Source organism: Ammospiza caudacuta, chromosome 10 (assembly GCF_027887145.1).
Source record: "Ammospiza caudacuta isolate bAmmCau1 chromosome 10, bAmmCau1.pri, whole genome shotgun sequence".
NCBI lineage: Eukaryota > Metazoa > Chordata > Aves > Passeriformes > Passerellidae > Ammospiza > Ammospiza caudacuta.
Genome location: NC_080602.1, coordinates 1731457 through 1748025, shown reverse-complemented (window position 1 = coordinate 1748025; position 16569 = coordinate 1731457). Strand labels below are relative to the sequence as shown.

The 16569-nt window shown below is 49.5% G+C and overlaps 2 protein-coding genes across 2 annotated transcripts; one reads left to right on the top strand and one right to left on the bottom strand.

The window, feature by feature from the left end:
• Positions 1–1137: 1137 nt before the first annotated feature.
• On the bottom strand, positions 1138–12140 carry LOC131562081 (uncharacterized). Its single transcript, XM_058811658.1, is given in 4 exon segments — positions 1138–3999; positions 4001–4416; positions 6436–6510; positions 12137–12140. Coding segments are annotated over 4 exon segments (3357 nt in total).
• A 385-nt stretch (positions 12141–12525) lies between these two features.
• Positions 12526–16221, top strand: LOC131562080 (serine/threonine-protein kinase pim-1-like). The gene is made up of 6 exons (XM_058811657.1): positions 12526–12587; positions 14367–14601; positions 14715–14765; positions 14970–15336; positions 15696–15872; positions 16115–16221. Exons 1-6 carry the CDS (start codon positions 12526–12528, stop codon positions 16219–16221), a joined length of 999 nt encoding a protein of 332 aa, XP_058667640.1.
• The last annotated feature ends 348 nt before the right edge of the window (positions 16222–16569 follow it).

The window sequence follows — 16569 nt, the reverse complement described above, 5'->3', positions numbered from 1 at the left end:
TTTCAGCTAATGTAAGCATGGATGTACTGAGAGGCACCTTAAGCTTTCCTAAGCTCGATGTGACGGTACTTAGATCGTTTACTAATACCTCTTGATCTATTGTGTTTACTATGCCAAATCCGGTGCCAATCCACCCACTTAGATCTCTTTTTGTTTTTCTGTGATGAGACCTTGTCGCTAGCCATGCATTCCATCCCTTAAGGCTTTGCTGTATAAATGGTCGGCAATCCTTTTGCAAATAAGTAATATCAGTGTGAATTTGCACCTTTTTCAGGGAATAAGTGGGGTCTAACAATAATTTTAGTTCGTTAGATTTTCTTATCACCTGAGGCCCTATAAAGGTTAGGTTGTGTACTGCTTTACACTCCACTGGTAGGGTGGTTTCTTGAGGCAAATCTAGATCTGGATACAATGGGATCACGTCTTCTGGTAATTGTATCCTATAATCGACAGCACGCCCGAGAGCACGCCCGAGGGAGCTAATATCCTGTCCCAGTGTTTTCAACTCCCTTTCACATGTGAACGTCATTGACTGATCCAATCTAAATGCCATCTCACACAGTGCTTTTCCTCCCTCAGGACCACTAGATATTACAATTTCTCCCGGAGAATGGAGAAGGGGGTGAGGGTCATAGGTTATGTTTTGAGGGCGTAGCTCCCCAAGTGAATCTTCTCTATAAATCACCCCCTTTATCGGTTGTTGTGATCCAGGTGGATCCTCCCTGAAGTCGCTCCACTGACATGAAATTGGGCCCTTTTGCTGGATCCAGACTGTGGGCCTGCCCATTTTCACTGGACTAAAGGTAATTAGGTTATGTTTAAAGGCTGGCATCAAGGGTTTAATTGTTAATACTAGCCGCCTTGTTTTCCCTTCCTCTGGGTCAAGTTCTCGACACCCAATTTGGACTTGGTCTCCCTTGTATGCTACCATGGAGGGCTGATCCCACACTTCACTTGCATATGGCTGATTGTTACGTAAGACATAAACCTCGAAATAGGGCCCTCTCGTTCCCAACTCTGGGTGGATACACTGGTGCGCATGAGACCATGGGTCTATTGGGGAAGAGTCTTGGGGAAGCACTATACTTATCATTAGTCCAATGATCAGGGTTGTGAAGATCTGAGGTGGAGTCAGGATCATGATGTCTGCTCCTCTTTTTTATTCTCCGGAGCTTTCTTGACTCGTGAGTAATGGATCCACGTGGGTCGCTCCTTGATCCGAACCGCAGTGAAGGTAGTCAGCAGTACTTGAAAAGGTCCCTCCCACTTCTCTTGTAGGGGTTTTCCTAAAAGATTCTTAACATACACCCAATCACCGGGATTAAACGGATGCAATTTGCAGTCGGGTTGTTTAGGTTGGTGCCCTATCACCACAGTAGCATTCTTATCAAACTGTTTCCCCACCGTAATTACATAATCATAAATATACTGATTACCGATTTGGTCTATAGCGTCCCCATTTACAACTTGCATAGCATAAGGTCTACCATACAAAATTTCAAATGGGCTTAACTTTTCTTTTGATCTTGGTTTGACTCTCAGCCTAAGCAGAGCAATAGGCAAAGCCTGATACCACTGCAAATTAGTCTCCTGGCATATTTTGGCAATTTGCTGTTTGATGAGATGATTCATCTTTTCCACTTGCCCACTGGCCTGTGGACGATAAGGTGTGTGTAGTTGCCATTTGATTTGTAATGCTTTGCTTATTGCTCTCACCACTTTTGCACAGAAGTGTGTACCTCTATCCGAAGAAATGCTCTTTGGTACCCCAAACCGTGGAATAATTTCATTCAACAGTACTTTAGTCACTTCTCTTTCCTTATTTGTCCTACAAGGGAATGCTTCAGGCCACCCAGAAAATGTATCAGTTAGTACCAACAAATACCGAAACCCCCCTTTTCTTGGGAGTTCAGAAAAATCAATTTGCCATACTTCACCTGGGAATTTACCTCGATTTATGGCTCCTTGATGTACTTTGGTTCCTGTGTTCGGGTTACTTTTCAGACACCGCTCGCACTGGGATGTGACGTGCTTTACAGTAGTAAATAATTTCGGTCCTGCTATCCTGGCTCGCAAATGTTGATAAAGCGGATCTAGACCCCAATGGGCCTTTTCATGCTCCGCCTTCACAATCTGCCACATTATGTTCCCTGGTATTATCAACTGTCCTGTTTCTAATTGTCCCCATCCACTGTCTAACAGTTTACCTTTATTCTTTTGAATCCATCTATGATCTGATTCTTGGTATTCTGGCTGGATATTGGTATCCAGCTCTCCTGGTATTAGGGCCACTATTTCCACTTCTCTTTTCCTTGTGGCAGCCAATTTAGCTTCTGTATCTGCCTTCCTGTTCCCTATTTCTGGAATAGTGTTACCTTTCAGATGTCCTTTACAATGCATTATGGCCACTTGTGCTGGGAGTTGGACCGCCTCTAGCAATCGCAGAATCTCTTCTGCATGTTTGACTGTTTTTCCTTGTGTAGTCAATAGTCCTCTTTCTTTCCAGATGGCCCCATGAGCATGTACAACAGAGAAGGCATATTTAGAGTCTGTCCATATATTAATTTGTATGTTTTCTGCCAATTCCAGGGCTCGGGTCAGAGCTATCAGCTCTGCCTTTTGGGCTGAGGTCCCTGCAGGCAAGGGGTTTGACTCAATTACCCTTTCTGTAGTGGTGACTGCATAGCCAGCCATTCTTACTCCTTGCTTCACGAAGCTGCTGCCATCTGAGAACCAGTTGTCCGCACCTTCGAGCGGCTCTTCTTTGAGATCTGGGCGACTGGAATAGACGGCTTCAATTGTTTCCAGGCAGTCGTGTTCGATGGGTTCTGCTGGGGCTCTCCCTTCTAGAAATGAAGCTGGGTTCACAATGTTAGTTACCTGAATGGTTACGTCATCTGATTCAGCCAAGATGGCCTGGTATTTTAGGAATCTGGAAGGGGACAACCAATGGTTGCCTTTCTGTTCCAGCACAGCCGACACAGTGTGAGATACTAACACAGTCATCTTTTGGCCCAGTGTGAGCTTTCTGGCCTCTTCTATGTTAATTATCACTGCAGCCACTGCCCTCAGACAGCCTGGCCATCCTTTACTTACTTCATCCAATCGCTTGGAGAAGTAGGCCACAGCTCTCTTGTGTGTTCCCAACTGCTGTGCCAGGACTCCTAGGGCCATCCCTTGTCGTTCATGGGAGAACAGCCAGAATGGTTTTGATACATCTGGGAGACCTAAAGCCGGTGCTCTCATTAGCTCCAGCTTCAACTTCTTGAAGGCCCCTTCTGCCTCGGGAGTCCAAACTAGAACATCCTTAGTTTCTTTCAACAAATCGTACAGTGGTTTAGCGAGTATCCCGTACTGGTAGATCCATAGCCGACACCAACCTGTCATCCCCAGAAAGGCGCGCAGATCTCTCACTGTCTCTGGTTTAGGCATTTGACAGATGGCCTCTTTCCTAGCTGCTCCCAGGGATCGCTGTCCTCTGGAGACTTCGTATCCCAGGTACACCACTTCTTTTTGCACCAGCTGTGCTTTCTGTTGAGAGACTCGGTATCCACTTAAACCCAGGAAATTTAACAAGGAAATAGTCCATTCAATGCATTCTTCCTCTGTCACTGTTGCTATTAAGAGGTCATCTACGTATTGCAGAAGGGTGCCATCTCCCAGCGGCCTTTCCCACTGTTCTAATTCTTTGGCTAACTGATTCCCAAAAATCGTAGGGGAGTTCGCCCATCCTTGGGGCAATACCGTCCAGGTAAGTTGGGTCTTTCTTCCTTTATCTACAGATTCCCATTCAAAGGCAAAAATCTTTTGACTCTCGGGAGCTAAGGGAAGGCAGAAGAATGCATCTTTCAAGTCTAATACAGTGAACCAGGCCAAATTATCCTTGAGTCTAGTTAAAAGCGTGTATGGATTAGCAACCAAAGGATGTAATATCTTGGTTATTTCGTTTACTGCTCTCAAGTCCTGAACTAGTCTATAAGCTCCATTAGGTTTTTTTTTTTACTGGCAAGATTGGTGTATTAAAATCCGATTCACATTCTACCAATAACCCCAGTTCCAGAAACCTTTTGATTATGGGCTCAATCCCCTTCCTGTCTTCTATTCTCAAAGGGTATTGTTTTCTTACCACCGGTCTTGCCCCGTCTTTAAGTTCAACAACAATCGGTGCTGCTTGTTTTGATTTTCCAGGTATATCAGTAGCCCATACTAATGGGTATGCCTCGCTCAGGACTCGCTCAAAATTGTGATTCTCAGGTTTAGGTTTCACACAACTGATTGTTAGGCTTAGGGCTGTAATCAGTTGTTCTTCTTTTACTTGAAATTCAAATCTGTCCTTTTTGAACTTTATTATGGCTCCCAAGTTCTCTAGTAAGTCTCTCCCTAGTAGAGGTTTTGGCGAATTTGGCAAATACAAATCTGTATTTGATAGGTTTCAAAAAGTAAGCTTTTTCTGGTTGGCCTGTTGCTCCCACAACTTGTACAAATTCATCACTTTTAGGTACCAATTCTTGATTTAAAACCGAAAAAGTTGCTCCCGCATTAACCAAAAGTACTGTTTGAACTGTGCTTTAACCCACTGAGTTAATTGATCTACTATAATTAACAGATATTTCCACCGACCTACTTTAAGCAAGTCTACAGAATTAACCTGGATCTTTTGAAATAGCCGCTAGGCTGTTTTGCATCCTCCAGAGGGAGGGCTTTTAAACACCTTCTTATTTACCTTTTAACAGGTGAGACACCCCTGGGTAATTTGCCTTTTAATTTCAAATATCCCCATACACCAAAAAATTTTAAAAGGTGATCACAAAAGGCTCTTGTTATCCCAGTATGTCCGTCTATACAAGTTATCTAAGATCTAATGTGCCACTGGTTTTGGCATCATAATTCTATCATCAAGAAAAACTCACTTTTCCTCCTTAAATGTTGCTCCTAATTTCCTTATAGCTACCAATTTTACTAGCAGGAGGGAAAGAGTCTCCTGCTGGATTTCTATTTTTATTTTTGTAAGGTCATGATTTTAGTATCTCCTTTTCTTGAGGTCGCTCTTCTGCTTTTTTTTTTTTTATCAGCCAAATTATTTTTCTGACTCTATTATCCTTAAGTCCCCTTTCCTTCCAAACTTCTTTAAAAGTATGTACTACACTAAAAGCATATTTGGAGTCTGTATAAATAGTCCCTTCTTGCCTTTTTAAAATCCACAGGCTTGCCCCGACCAGGAGGGACTAAAGGGACCAGACTCCTTCACTCTAAACCTTTTTCTACCTCACCTGGATGCCAACCCATGTCATTAATTTCTAGATTGTCTTCTTCAGGTAAAGAATGAATTTCAAGTTTTCCTTCACAGGGTTTTATCTGTAAATTTAGGGCTATTATTAGATCTCTGCCTAACATATCTTCCTCGGCCTCTGGTATCAACAATAAATCATTTACTCCAAATTTGTCATTCGTTTCAATTTTTACTCCTTTTATTACAGGAACAGGGAAAGCTTCTCCTGTAACTCCGATTACTGAGATTTGTTCACAACTGATCTCACATCCCTGGGGTAATTTCATCACTGTTGACCGAGAAACTCCTGTATTTACTAAAAATACAAATTCTTCACTCTGAGGACCTACTCTTAGTTTTATTATCAAGGGCTCTTCTAGGTGTAATTCGATCCTCTTCGTTAAACAAAACTCTTGCCCTTTCTGATTCTCCTGAGAAGTTTTCTCATCTTGCTGTTTCTTCTGTTTCTTTCTGCAATTTTTTTTGCAGGTGCCCCTTTTTATGACAATAAAAACAGGTAGGTCCCGCACCCTGTGTTTGTTTTTTGTTTTTTTTTTTTTTTTTTTTTTTTTTTTTTTTTTTTTTTTTTTTTTTTTTTTTTTTTGCTGCGGGAAAAATGCACAGGTCTTGTGTTCCTAAGAATAGATCCTGGCATCCACTGTTTGTCTTTCCCTGCAAATTTTCTGTATTCAAAACTGTCTGCAATTCTTGAACTGCTGCCACCAAAATTCTGGCACCTGCTTTCTGCTTTTTCTCATTTCTACTACATGCATCACAGCAACGTTCTTTAGGCTTCGAACCTTTCTTATCCTTTTCCAGGGCGAGTACCAGGGGGTCCTGAGGTGCTACGTTTACCCCGCACTCTCTTTGCCACTCCTGTTTATTTCTTAGGGTAAAGAACATGTCAGCATACATCACTTCGTACTCTGTTGACCTCCCATAGTTATTCCCTGTGTTGGTTTAACACTTCACACACAATTTTCAGTCGCTTTGTCCTGGCTTCTCGCGTCGCAGCGATGCTGCGTCTCATTCACTCTCAGCCATACCCACACACCTTTATAAAATAGTTCCTACCTTATGGTCTATATCAGAACAGACTGTTTTACCAGGTTTGGTCACAAGAGGTCGCTTACAGACCATGAGACACCGGTTTGCCAGATTCATACAATCGCAGCCGTAGACAATATAACAATTGCAGGGGGTCACAATTTTCTTCCGGATGTCTATCAACTGATTCTCTTCTAAAAGATTACAAAGAGAGTGACAAGGCGTTTCCTGTAAAATTTTGCAACAGACACATAGAACAGACACAAGAAGATCACCGGCCGACAAACCTCTCAGATAGCAGTCTCAGTTCTTAACCCTTAATTCGCAGTATTATAACATCAAACACAATGTTGAGACAGTTTCCCATACAGTATAAACGAACCAAAGATACCAAGATAAACAAATACTCCTTTCAGCAGGACTTTAACCTGCGTTCTCCCTCTTCTTTGTTTTTTTTTTTTGTTTTGTTTTTTTTTTTTTTTTTTGTTTTTTTTTGTTTTTTTTTTTTTTTTTTTGTTTTTTTTTTTGTTTGTTTTTTGTTTTTTTTTTTGTTGTTGTTTTTTTTTTTTTACCCCTGTGTTTCTATTACCGGGACTCTAACCCAGTGTGGCAGGACTTTAACCTGCGTTTCTATTACCGGGACTCTCACCCAGTAGCAGGACTTTATCCTTTTCTCTACAAAAACAATGCCGGGAATCTAACCCTGGCAACCCAATGCTAGCAACCCAATGCTAGCAACCCAATGCTAGCAACCCAATGCTAGCAACCCAATGCTAGCAACCCAATGCTGGGGTTTTAACCCAGCTGGGATTCGTTACCGGGGCGTCCCCCAGCTTTCCCTTCGGGCGGTCACGTCTGACCCCCGTTTCCCTACCAATAAGACCAATAAACAATTAAAATACCTCTTAACTGAAGCAGGAGATGCAGGGAACCCTCCGTCCACCAAGGCGCCGGTCCAGGGGGGTCTCTTCTGACAAAAAAATTCGTCAGGGGCGCCCAGAGAATCCCGACCCCGGACCCGGCCCGGGAGGACCTCAGGGCCCGGATCTCCTGTCTGGTCCCATCTGGGTCGCCAGAAAATGATGCCGAATTTTGCCCCAAAAGGCGAGAATAACTGCTTAAGAGACTCAGCCTAAGTCAGATAAGCAGGAGGTATTTTATTACGACGCGTCGGAGAAATCACGAAGTGGATTTCTGAGTTCACATAGCAAAAGCAAGCCTTATATACAATTTTGGGTATAGGATTACATCAGATCAGATACATAATCATGCATATTCATATGGGGCGTGGTGTAGGCGGAGCGTAGGTGGAGACATCTCTTTTGGGGAATTTTCAGGTGGTCGTTCCTGTTGCCTTCATCATAGATGGGGTCTTTCCGATGAGTCTTCCTCTTTAAACTTTTGAACCTCTTCCCTAATTTGGTCAATTCCCGGTGTACTTGGCTTGGTCTCTATAGCTTGGCAGAGTTCTTAGGGTCAGTTTGACATTGTTGGCTCTGAACATGCTTAGCCCATCAGTTCCCCCTATTCCTATCTCCTTCCTGTCCTTGTGTTCCATGCTTTAGCTGATTAATTGCTCTATGTGTTTCCTAATACTATGCCTTCTTCAAATGCCTCACATTCTATGTTTTAACTCATTATTTCTTGGAGGCTATCTGCTTTGGGGCTTCAGTCTTTTGATTCTGTCTTTAAGTTTTTATGAGGTTTTTTTTTTTAATTCTAGCTATTTTATTTTGATGATGAAAAATAGTAAATAAATAAACACAATTGAAAAAACCAAAAGGAGAAAGTGAGACCAGGACCTGCTAGCCTAGAGATTATGGGAGTGCAGCCAGTGTCAATGTGCCAGTGTCTCACCACATCCTTTCCTCATTGGGCCTCTCCTATTCCTCTTTGGCCATGTTTTCTTTGTGTCATCTGTGCTGCTCTTTGTTACTTGGCATTACAACGGGGCCACACATTGACACGTTTGGGGGACAATGGATCCAAAAGATCCTGTCTAGTCAAAGGTTTTCTACCTAGGTGTGTTCTGTGCTCACCAAAGGCCTGAGCAAAGAAACCAAGAGAAGTGTGCCCAAATCCCAAAGCTTTGCTCCTTTGCAATCTCCCACTGATCTGGCTCACAGGTGTCTTCAATCACAATTCCATAGCTAAGAAAAGGTCATGTATTTCACTGGGAAATGATGCACTGCTTTGGCAAAGTTCACCTGTATGTATATTTACCCGGGACAGCAGTGCAGCTGTGTTGTTTGCACCTTGTTTGCAGAAGATCATTTGGGATCTCCTTTTTGTGTCTCATGCAGAAAGGGAGCTCTTAATTATACCACGCTACCTAAACCACATTGGGACGCAGCTCTGTAGTGGTTCACAGTGAAGCAGACGGCCTGCTGTGTCACTGCCAGCCCTGCTGAGCCTGCGAGGGACTGTAGTGTATCCCATGCCTGTTTTGCCTCCAAGCAGAGCTTGGTTTTCCTTATTAGTGTGGAGTAAATACAAGAGTAATAAAATGGGCAATTAAACTGGCCACTTTGGAGGATATGCTCATGCTTTGGCATGTCAGTCCTGTACCTCATGCACCCAAGGCTTGTTACTCATCATGAAATATTTTAACAAAAAACCTCCGCTCTCATGTTACATCTGAATAAAACTGCATCAGATCATCAAGAATTCTGCTGTCAGGAACAAGACAAGAGCCTTCCGACACTCACTTGCAGCTGTCCCGGATTGCTGCAGCCCTTTGTGCAAAGCTGCTGCAGACAGAGTGTTTGGAGTTGGTTTGGGCCTTTATGAAAGATCTGTGGAGCAGTGTGCAGGGCTCTCCTGGCAGGAAACTGTTTGTCCAAGCCCAGGGACACGGTGCCGGCAGGAGCGGAGCGGCCCCGCTCCCAGCCCGAGAGTCTGTGGGCTGAGCCACGCCGGGGAGACAAGGCAGCGAGGGGCTCCAGCCCAGCTGCTTCACTGCCCTGCCCGCCCCATGGAGCTCTGCCGTGGGAGAAAGCCGACACCGGATGAGTCCCCGAGCTTCCATCAGCTGCTGGAACTGCTCCGTGACAGCTCCTGTTCTTCCGAGAGAGACCCCGGCGCCTTCTTGGAACGCGTGTCATGGGGGATTCTGTTTGATAATAAACTGTTGGGGGTTTTCCACTTTCATCTATCAGTAATAATTTCCCATTGCTGGAAAGGGATTGCAGGAACACTTTAGAGGAGACGACTTCTTGCACAATATCCTGTTTGAAGTTGTCTGAAACTGTGTGAGACAGATGGCTTCACACAGGAGCATCCCCAAGGCTGCTGAGGGGAAGGCACAGAGGAAGACAAACCCAGTATTTCTAAGGGAACTCCTTGACACCAAACCAACCTGAGTTGTCAAACAGCAGACCTGATGTTTCGAGACATGGGCCACAGGGGAAACCTTTCAGTGTGTTTGGTCCAGGCTGGGCTATGCTTAAGGCAAAGGTGTGTCAGTGTGTTGGATAATACTCTTTTCTTGACCTAGAGATGGGGCAACTGAGAGGTGTTTTAAAAACTTTTATTCCATTTTCAGTGTCATGAGAAGGGTGAGACAATACAGATGTTATAATTCACGCCATCACAATCAGAAGCCAACTACTTCCTAAATATTTTACATTATAAGTGTTTCTTGGTCTTTCAGCCTTTTGCCATGCCATGTTGTAGATGCGTTAAAGCCAATTATTTAAAAATACCCCTTGTGGGTCCCACTACAATGCATCTTTCATAGCTCTGTTTTTCCAAAGTCTTATTTGCAAGGCCATCTTTAGAAATATTTTTCTAGCTCCATTACTCTATCAACAATATCTGTCCTATTCCATGGAAAATTTTAAGTTAGCATTCCTTGTCTCAAGATTTATATACAGATTCATATTTTGTGGGCCTTCTATTAGGCTCTAAAAACTTTCTACAAACCCATTTCCCACATCAGTGGACTTGGCTCCTTCTCTCCTCATTGTGCCTGGCAAGCACAGGAGCCCAGAGCTCCTGCAGAACCCATCCCAGCACTCAGTGGGAGCAAACTTGTGTCCAGTCCTCACCCGGAGCTGCGGTGCCCAGCATTCCACCACTCTGGAATGAGGAACTGTTCCTGCTCTTTCAGAAGGAGCTAAGGAGCTTTGGCCTTCAGATCAATTGTCTGCAGGCTCCTGCAGTGCCTGGTGCTGTTCCCTTGCCAGAGGCACCCCAGGCCAGGGGGGCACATCTGGGCTGCTGTGTCTGGCTCTGGGGCTCCCTGTTCTGGGCAGTGAGGAGGAGCTGCAGAGGCTCTGCAGGACTGACAGGACGGGCTTTGGGGCTGGCAGGAGAAGCTGAGGGACCTGGGCTGCTGGAGCTTCTGAACAGGAGGCCCAGGGCTCCTCCTGCAACTGCTCCAAGGGTGGTTTCAGAGAATCTCAGAATCAGCAAGGGTGGAACAGGCCATGGAGATCATCAAGTCCAACCTGTGCCCTGACACTGCCTTGTCTCCTCTGGGCCTCCTCTCCTCCAGGATAAACAACCCCAGCAGCTCCCTCAGCCGCTCCTCACAGCTCTTGTGCTCCAGATCCCCCCCCCACCCCCCCGCCTTGTTGCCCTTCTCTGGACACGCTCCAGCCCCTCCATGTCCTTCCAAAATTGGGGGGTCCAGAAATGCAAACAGCACTCGAGGCGCTGCCCAAGCAGTGCTGAGCACAGGGGAAGAATCCCAGCCCTGCTCCTGCTGGCCACACCATTCCTGATCCAGGCCAGGAGCCACTGGCCTTCTTGGCCACCTGGGCACACTGCTGGCTCCTGTGCAGCCTGCTGTCCATCAGTGCCCCCAGGTCCCTTTCTGCCTGGCTGCTCTCCAGCCCTTCTGGCGCCTTGTTGAGGGAGGGAGGCAGGGAGGGAACGGATCCAGATCCAATCCTTCCTGAAATGTGGTGTTTGCTGGCACTGCCAGTTCCCAGATTTTGATATTTCTCTATTCTGACAGAGCCCAAGTCCAGCAATTTGCTGGCAAAGAAAGTCAAAACCAAGCAAAGACCTGGTACCTACAGCAACCCGATCTTGGGTTTGCTGACACCCCCAGTACCCAGATCGGGAATGTTTCAGATGCCTGCACAGCACAATTCCAGCAGTTTGCTGGCACAGAAAATTAGCATCTGGGAATTTCTCAGTGCCAGCAAAACCTAAATGCAGCAATTTTCTGGCAAAGAAAGCCAGAACCCAGCAGCTTCCCAGTGCTGCCACCAGCACCACCCAGGTCTGGTGTTTGCTGTGCAAGTGCCCAGATCTGGAAATTTCCCTGTCCTGGCACAGCCCAAGTCCAGCAATTTGCTGGCACAGAAAGCCAAAATCCGGCAATCTCCTGATGCCAATACAGGCACCCAGACCTGGTGTTTGCTGCCACTGCCAGTGCTCAGATCTGGATATTTCCCTGTTCTGGCAGAGCCAAGTCCAGCAATTTTCTGGTAAAGAAAGCCACAATCTGGCAATTCCCTGCTACCGTCATTGGCAATGCCAAGATCTGGTGGTTGCTGGCACCACCAGTGCCCAGATGCGGGAATTTCCCAGTGCCAACACAGCCCAAGTCTTGTAATTTTCTGGCAAAGAAAGCCAAAACCAAGCAAATACCTGGTACCTACAGCAACTCAATCTTGTGTTTGCTGACACCACAAGTGCCCAGATCCAGAATTTTTCAGGTTCCTGCACAGCATAATTCCAGCAATATGCTGGCACTGAAAGTTCACATTTCACAATTTCCTGGTGCTGGCACATTCCCCACCCAGATCTGGTGTGTGCTGGCACTGCCAGTGCCCACATCTGGCAATTTCCCGGTGCTGGCACTACCCATGTCCAGAATTCGCTGGCAAAGAAAGCTAAAACCTGTCAATTTCCCCTTGCCAGCACTGCCCAATCTGGAGTTTGCTGGCCGCAGGATCCCAGGAAAGAAGGAAGGAAAGAAAAGAGGAAGGCATCCAGATCCAGTCCTTCCTGGAGCCTGGAGCCTGAAATGGGCTGTTTGCTGGCACTGCCAGTGCCCAGATCTGGAAATTTCCCAATTCTGGCACAGCCCAAGTGCAGCAATTTGCTGGCACAGAAATCCAAAACCTGTGGCAGCTTCCTCTTACTGGCTCTGGCACCGCCCCCACATCTTGTGTGTCATGTAACCAGAACGCAGATTTGGAAATTTCTCAGGGCCAGCAGAGCCCAAATCTGGCAGATTTCTGTCGCTGGCAATGACGCCACCCACATCTGGTGTTGGCTGGCAGCGCCAGCGCCCAGATCTGAAAACTTCCTGGTGCTGGCACAGCCCAAGTCCATGGATTAGCTGGCACAGAAGGCCAAAATTTGTAACTCTGCAGGTTCTGGCTCCAGCACCATCCAGCTCTGGTGTTTGCTGGGACCGCCAGTGCCCAGATTTGGAAATTTCCTGATACCTTCACAGCCCAGGTCTAGCTAGCAATTTGGTTTTAGCTAGCTTAGGAAGAGAAGTTCCTCTTTCTGTGGAGGAACTGTGACTTTCCTTTTTCTTGGAACTGTTTACACCTGCTCTGGACTGAAAACCCAGACAAACACCGGCAGCAGCAGCTCACACCTGTGGCCCCCCGAGCTCTGGGATGCTGCATTCCAGCACCAGAGGGACTTAGAAGAGACCAAGGCAGCCAACTACAACCCACAAAAAGGACTTCCTGAATTTGCCATCTCTTCACTACTGTGAGAAGTTTGATTTAATATTATTCATTTTTCATGCTTGTGAATACTTCACTTGTGAAATAAACTTGGGTTTTTTCACTTTTCTCAAGGGAAGTCTTTTCCTGAACTATTAGGAGTAGGGGCTGCTCGAACTTGCTTTCTAGACAGACCCATTTTGGAGCTTTCCTCCCAAAATTTGCCCCAAACCAGCACAAACAGTCACAATGAAAATTTCACCAGTGGCATCATTTCCTGGTGGCAAATCTTGTGACAGAAGCTTGACCTTGTTCTCCATGAGAGATTCTTGGGAAGAGCAGACAGGAGAAGATTCCTGGAAAACAGAAACAGCTTTCCAGAAGTGAAATGAAAATGAAAGAAACAATCCAAGGTGTTTTCCTCTATTTATTTCTATGCTCCCCTTTTCCATGTTGCACTGCTTCTCCATCCCAGTAATTCCAGATGCACCTCACCTCTAAGATTGGTGACTTAGTGATTTTTAGACACTCTAAAATACCATGAGCCACACAGAGTTTTCCTTCCCCTGTTTTTACTGGAAAGCAACACTAGATATGTAAGTGCAGTGCTGGGCTCAGGTAGGAATCCTACCCCAAGGGAAGTGTCCCGACAGTGTTTGATCCTCAGCAAGGACAATGCCCAGCAGCGAGCGAGGGGATCGCTGTGCCAGCGTGCAGGAGTCAGGGCTCTGCATTTGGGCTCAAGGCTGCAAAGTTCCCGTGTTTGGGCAGACGGAGGGGCTGTCCCCGGGGCGCGCGGGGCTCGAACGTGGGGCTCGTGGGGCGAGCGGGGAACGGACACGGGGACGAACGGCCCCGGTGCTTCAGTTGCAGCGGCGGCAGCGGCGGCAGCGGCGGCAGCAGCAGCGGCAGCAGCAGCGGCGAGAGCACCAAAACAGATACTTCTGAACAGTCTTTCTCCTTTACTTTCTCTTTGTCTCTTTATTTCTCTTTCTCTCCCTTTCCCGCTGTCGGGCACCCTTCTCTCAGTGTCCGTTTCCCAGCGTCCCTCTCCTCTCCCCGCCTCCCTCTCCCCTGCAGGGCTGGGCCATGCCCCCGGCCCGCCCCCGGCCCGCCCCCGGCCCGCCCCGTGCCCGGCCCCGGCCGTCCCGCCGCGGTCTCGCCTCCGCCCGGCTCTGGCCCTACTGGCGGTGGCGCTGCTGGGCGGGCATCAGTGCCTGGTGCGGGGGCGGCATCGCCGCCCTTCGGCTCCGCCTGGCCCGAGCCCGGACCCGGACCCAACGCAGGGTCCGGTCCCGACCCCGGTCCCGGCCCCGGCTTCTCCCGGGGCCCGCGGAGCACACACGCGGCGCGGCCGCTCCCTCCGCCTCCGCTGCGGCTTCCCCGGCCCGAGCTCCGCCGCTCGGCAGCGCGGCCGCCGGCCCCAAGCCACCAGGGCCTGGGGCGGGTGGGGATGCCGGGCCCGGGGCGGGTGAGGGGCGCTCGGGGGCCGTTGCTGGACCCGGGCCGAGCTCTGAAAGCCGCGTCCCGCCCGCAGGGACGGCGCAGGAGGCCCTGCAGGAGCGGTACCGGCTGGGATCGCTGCTGGGGCGCGGCGGCTTCGGCAGCGTCTTTGCGGCCACGCGGCTCTCGGACGGCGCCCCGGTGAGCGGCTGGGCCGGCGGCGGGCGCAGGCAGAGGGGAGGGAGGAGGAGGAGGAGGATGCGTCTGGGCATGACGGGCGGCGAGCTCAGCCCGCTGCTCTCCCTCGCTCGCAGGTGGCCATCAAACGCGTGCCGAGGGATCGCATCCGGCACTGGGGCGAGCTGGTGAGTGAGCGGAGCCAGCGGCAGCAGCCGGGCCGTGCCGGGCGAGGAGGAGCCGGGGCCCGGCGCGGTGGGAGCCGCCGTGAGCCCTGCGGGGAGAGCGGGCGTGGGTTGAGCGGGGCATGCAGAGCATCCCGGGCTGGCTGAGGGCTCCCAGAGCCCCGGCACGGCCTCGGCCCCACTGACGGCGTCGTGCTCCTCCCGCAGCCCGACGGCACCAGCGCACCCCTGGAGATCGTGCTGCTGGCCAAGGTGTCCGGTCGCTGTGGCGGTGTCATTCAGCTCCTGGAGTGGCTTGAGCTCCCCGACAGCTTCCTGCTGGTGCTGGAGCGTCCGGAGCGGTGCCAGGAGCTCTCGGGTTTCCTGGCGGAGCGGGGGTTCCTGCCGGAGGAGGAGGCGCGGGAGCTGTTCCGCCAGGTGCTGGAGGCCGTGCGGCACTGCACCAGCTGCGGGGTCCTGCACCGGGACATCAAGCCCGAGAATGTCCTGCTCGACCTGGCCAGCGGGCAGCTGAAACTGATCGACTTTGGCTGTGGCGCCTTCCTCCAAGACACAGCCTACACGCAGTTTGCAGGTGAGCCCTCGCAGGGTGTGCTCCTGGGCATCTCGTGGCCCAGCCTGGGTGCAGCACTGGGATGGGATTGATGCTAAGGCCGAGTTGTTCTGGGTGGGAGGGAGAGTGGGTTTTCTCCACTACTGGGTGGGTTTTTCCTTTGTGTGTCATGGTTGGGCCTTCCTTGTGTTTCTTCTGCCCTCTTCCAAGACCAGTGGCTTCTTTTCCATCCCCAAGTTTGTGCACAAGTCCCAAGTGCTGGTGAGAGGGCAGCGCTCACCCCGTGTGCCTCTGGGGCGGCCCCCACAGGCCCAGGGATGCTGGGGCTGGGCTCTGGGAGCAGCAGCAGCCCCCTGCTGAGCTGTGTCTGTGTTCCACAGGAACCCTGTCCTACAGCCCACCAGAGTGGATCCAGCACCAACGCTACCATGGCGAGGCAGCCACGATCTGGTCCCTGGGCCTCCTGCTGTGCCACCTGGTCATGGGGAAGCACCCATTCAGGAGGGGCCAGGAGATCATCCGGGGGCGAATCTTGTTCCCACGATGGCTCTCTCAAGGTGGATCCTCATCTCTGGGCACGGGGGGAATACCAGTGCTGGGAGACAGCAGCGGGCTCATGGGCAAACCACTCTGGCAGCTGCTGAGGAGGTTGCACATGTCCTGCTCTCCTGCTGTCCTCCAAACAGAGCATCCACGGGGAAGTTTAGGCCCAGCTCTGGGCACACCCAGCATGACCTGGGCATGGGAACAGGAGGGCAACTTCTCCAACTGACTGGTGATTTCTGGTTTCTCTCCCCAGCGTGCCAAGATGTCATTAAGAGGTGTTTGTCCATGCAACCCTCGGACAGGCCATCCTTAGAAGATCTTTTCTGTCATCCTTGGGTGAAGGGTGTTCCTCTGCCCTAGAAGACTGAAGAGATCCACGTGCACAGTTGGATCCAGGGGCCTGGCAGGTACCAGCTCCACACATCTCTTGGCAATCAGTGGCAAAGCAAACCAGGCTGGTTTTGTCCTGCCTGTAGCTCTGAGCAGGGGTCAGCAGAAGGGAACATGCAGCTCTTGGGCTGGAGCTGAGCTGGAGACCCGGTGTGACAAGCACTGGTGGCCACCATCCCCCTGGTTTTGTTTGTATGGTTCATGGATGGCTGGGGCCCTGGGCAGAGCCCTGACAGCCTGGTCTGACCCCAGGGAAGGAGAAGGAGCCCCTGGAGAAGCTGTTCCAAATGGGGCTGGTGCTGGAGACACCAAGGACAA

Excerpts from the sequence above, each read along its gene's own strand:
- LOC131562080 (XM_058811657.1), top strand. The coding sequence starts at position 12,526 with ATGACGCCACCCACATCTGGTGTTGGCTGGCAGCGCCAGCGCCCAGAT. Across the intron at positions 14,602-14,714 it reads GGCTCTCGGACGGCGCCCCG|GTGGCCATCAAACGCGTGCC; the intron begins GTGAGCGGCTGG and ends CCTCGCTCGCAG. Across the intron at positions 14,766-14,969 it reads TCCGGCACTGGGGCGAGCTG|CCCGACGGCACCAGCGCACC; the intron begins GTGAGTGAGCGG and ends CTCCTCCCGCAG.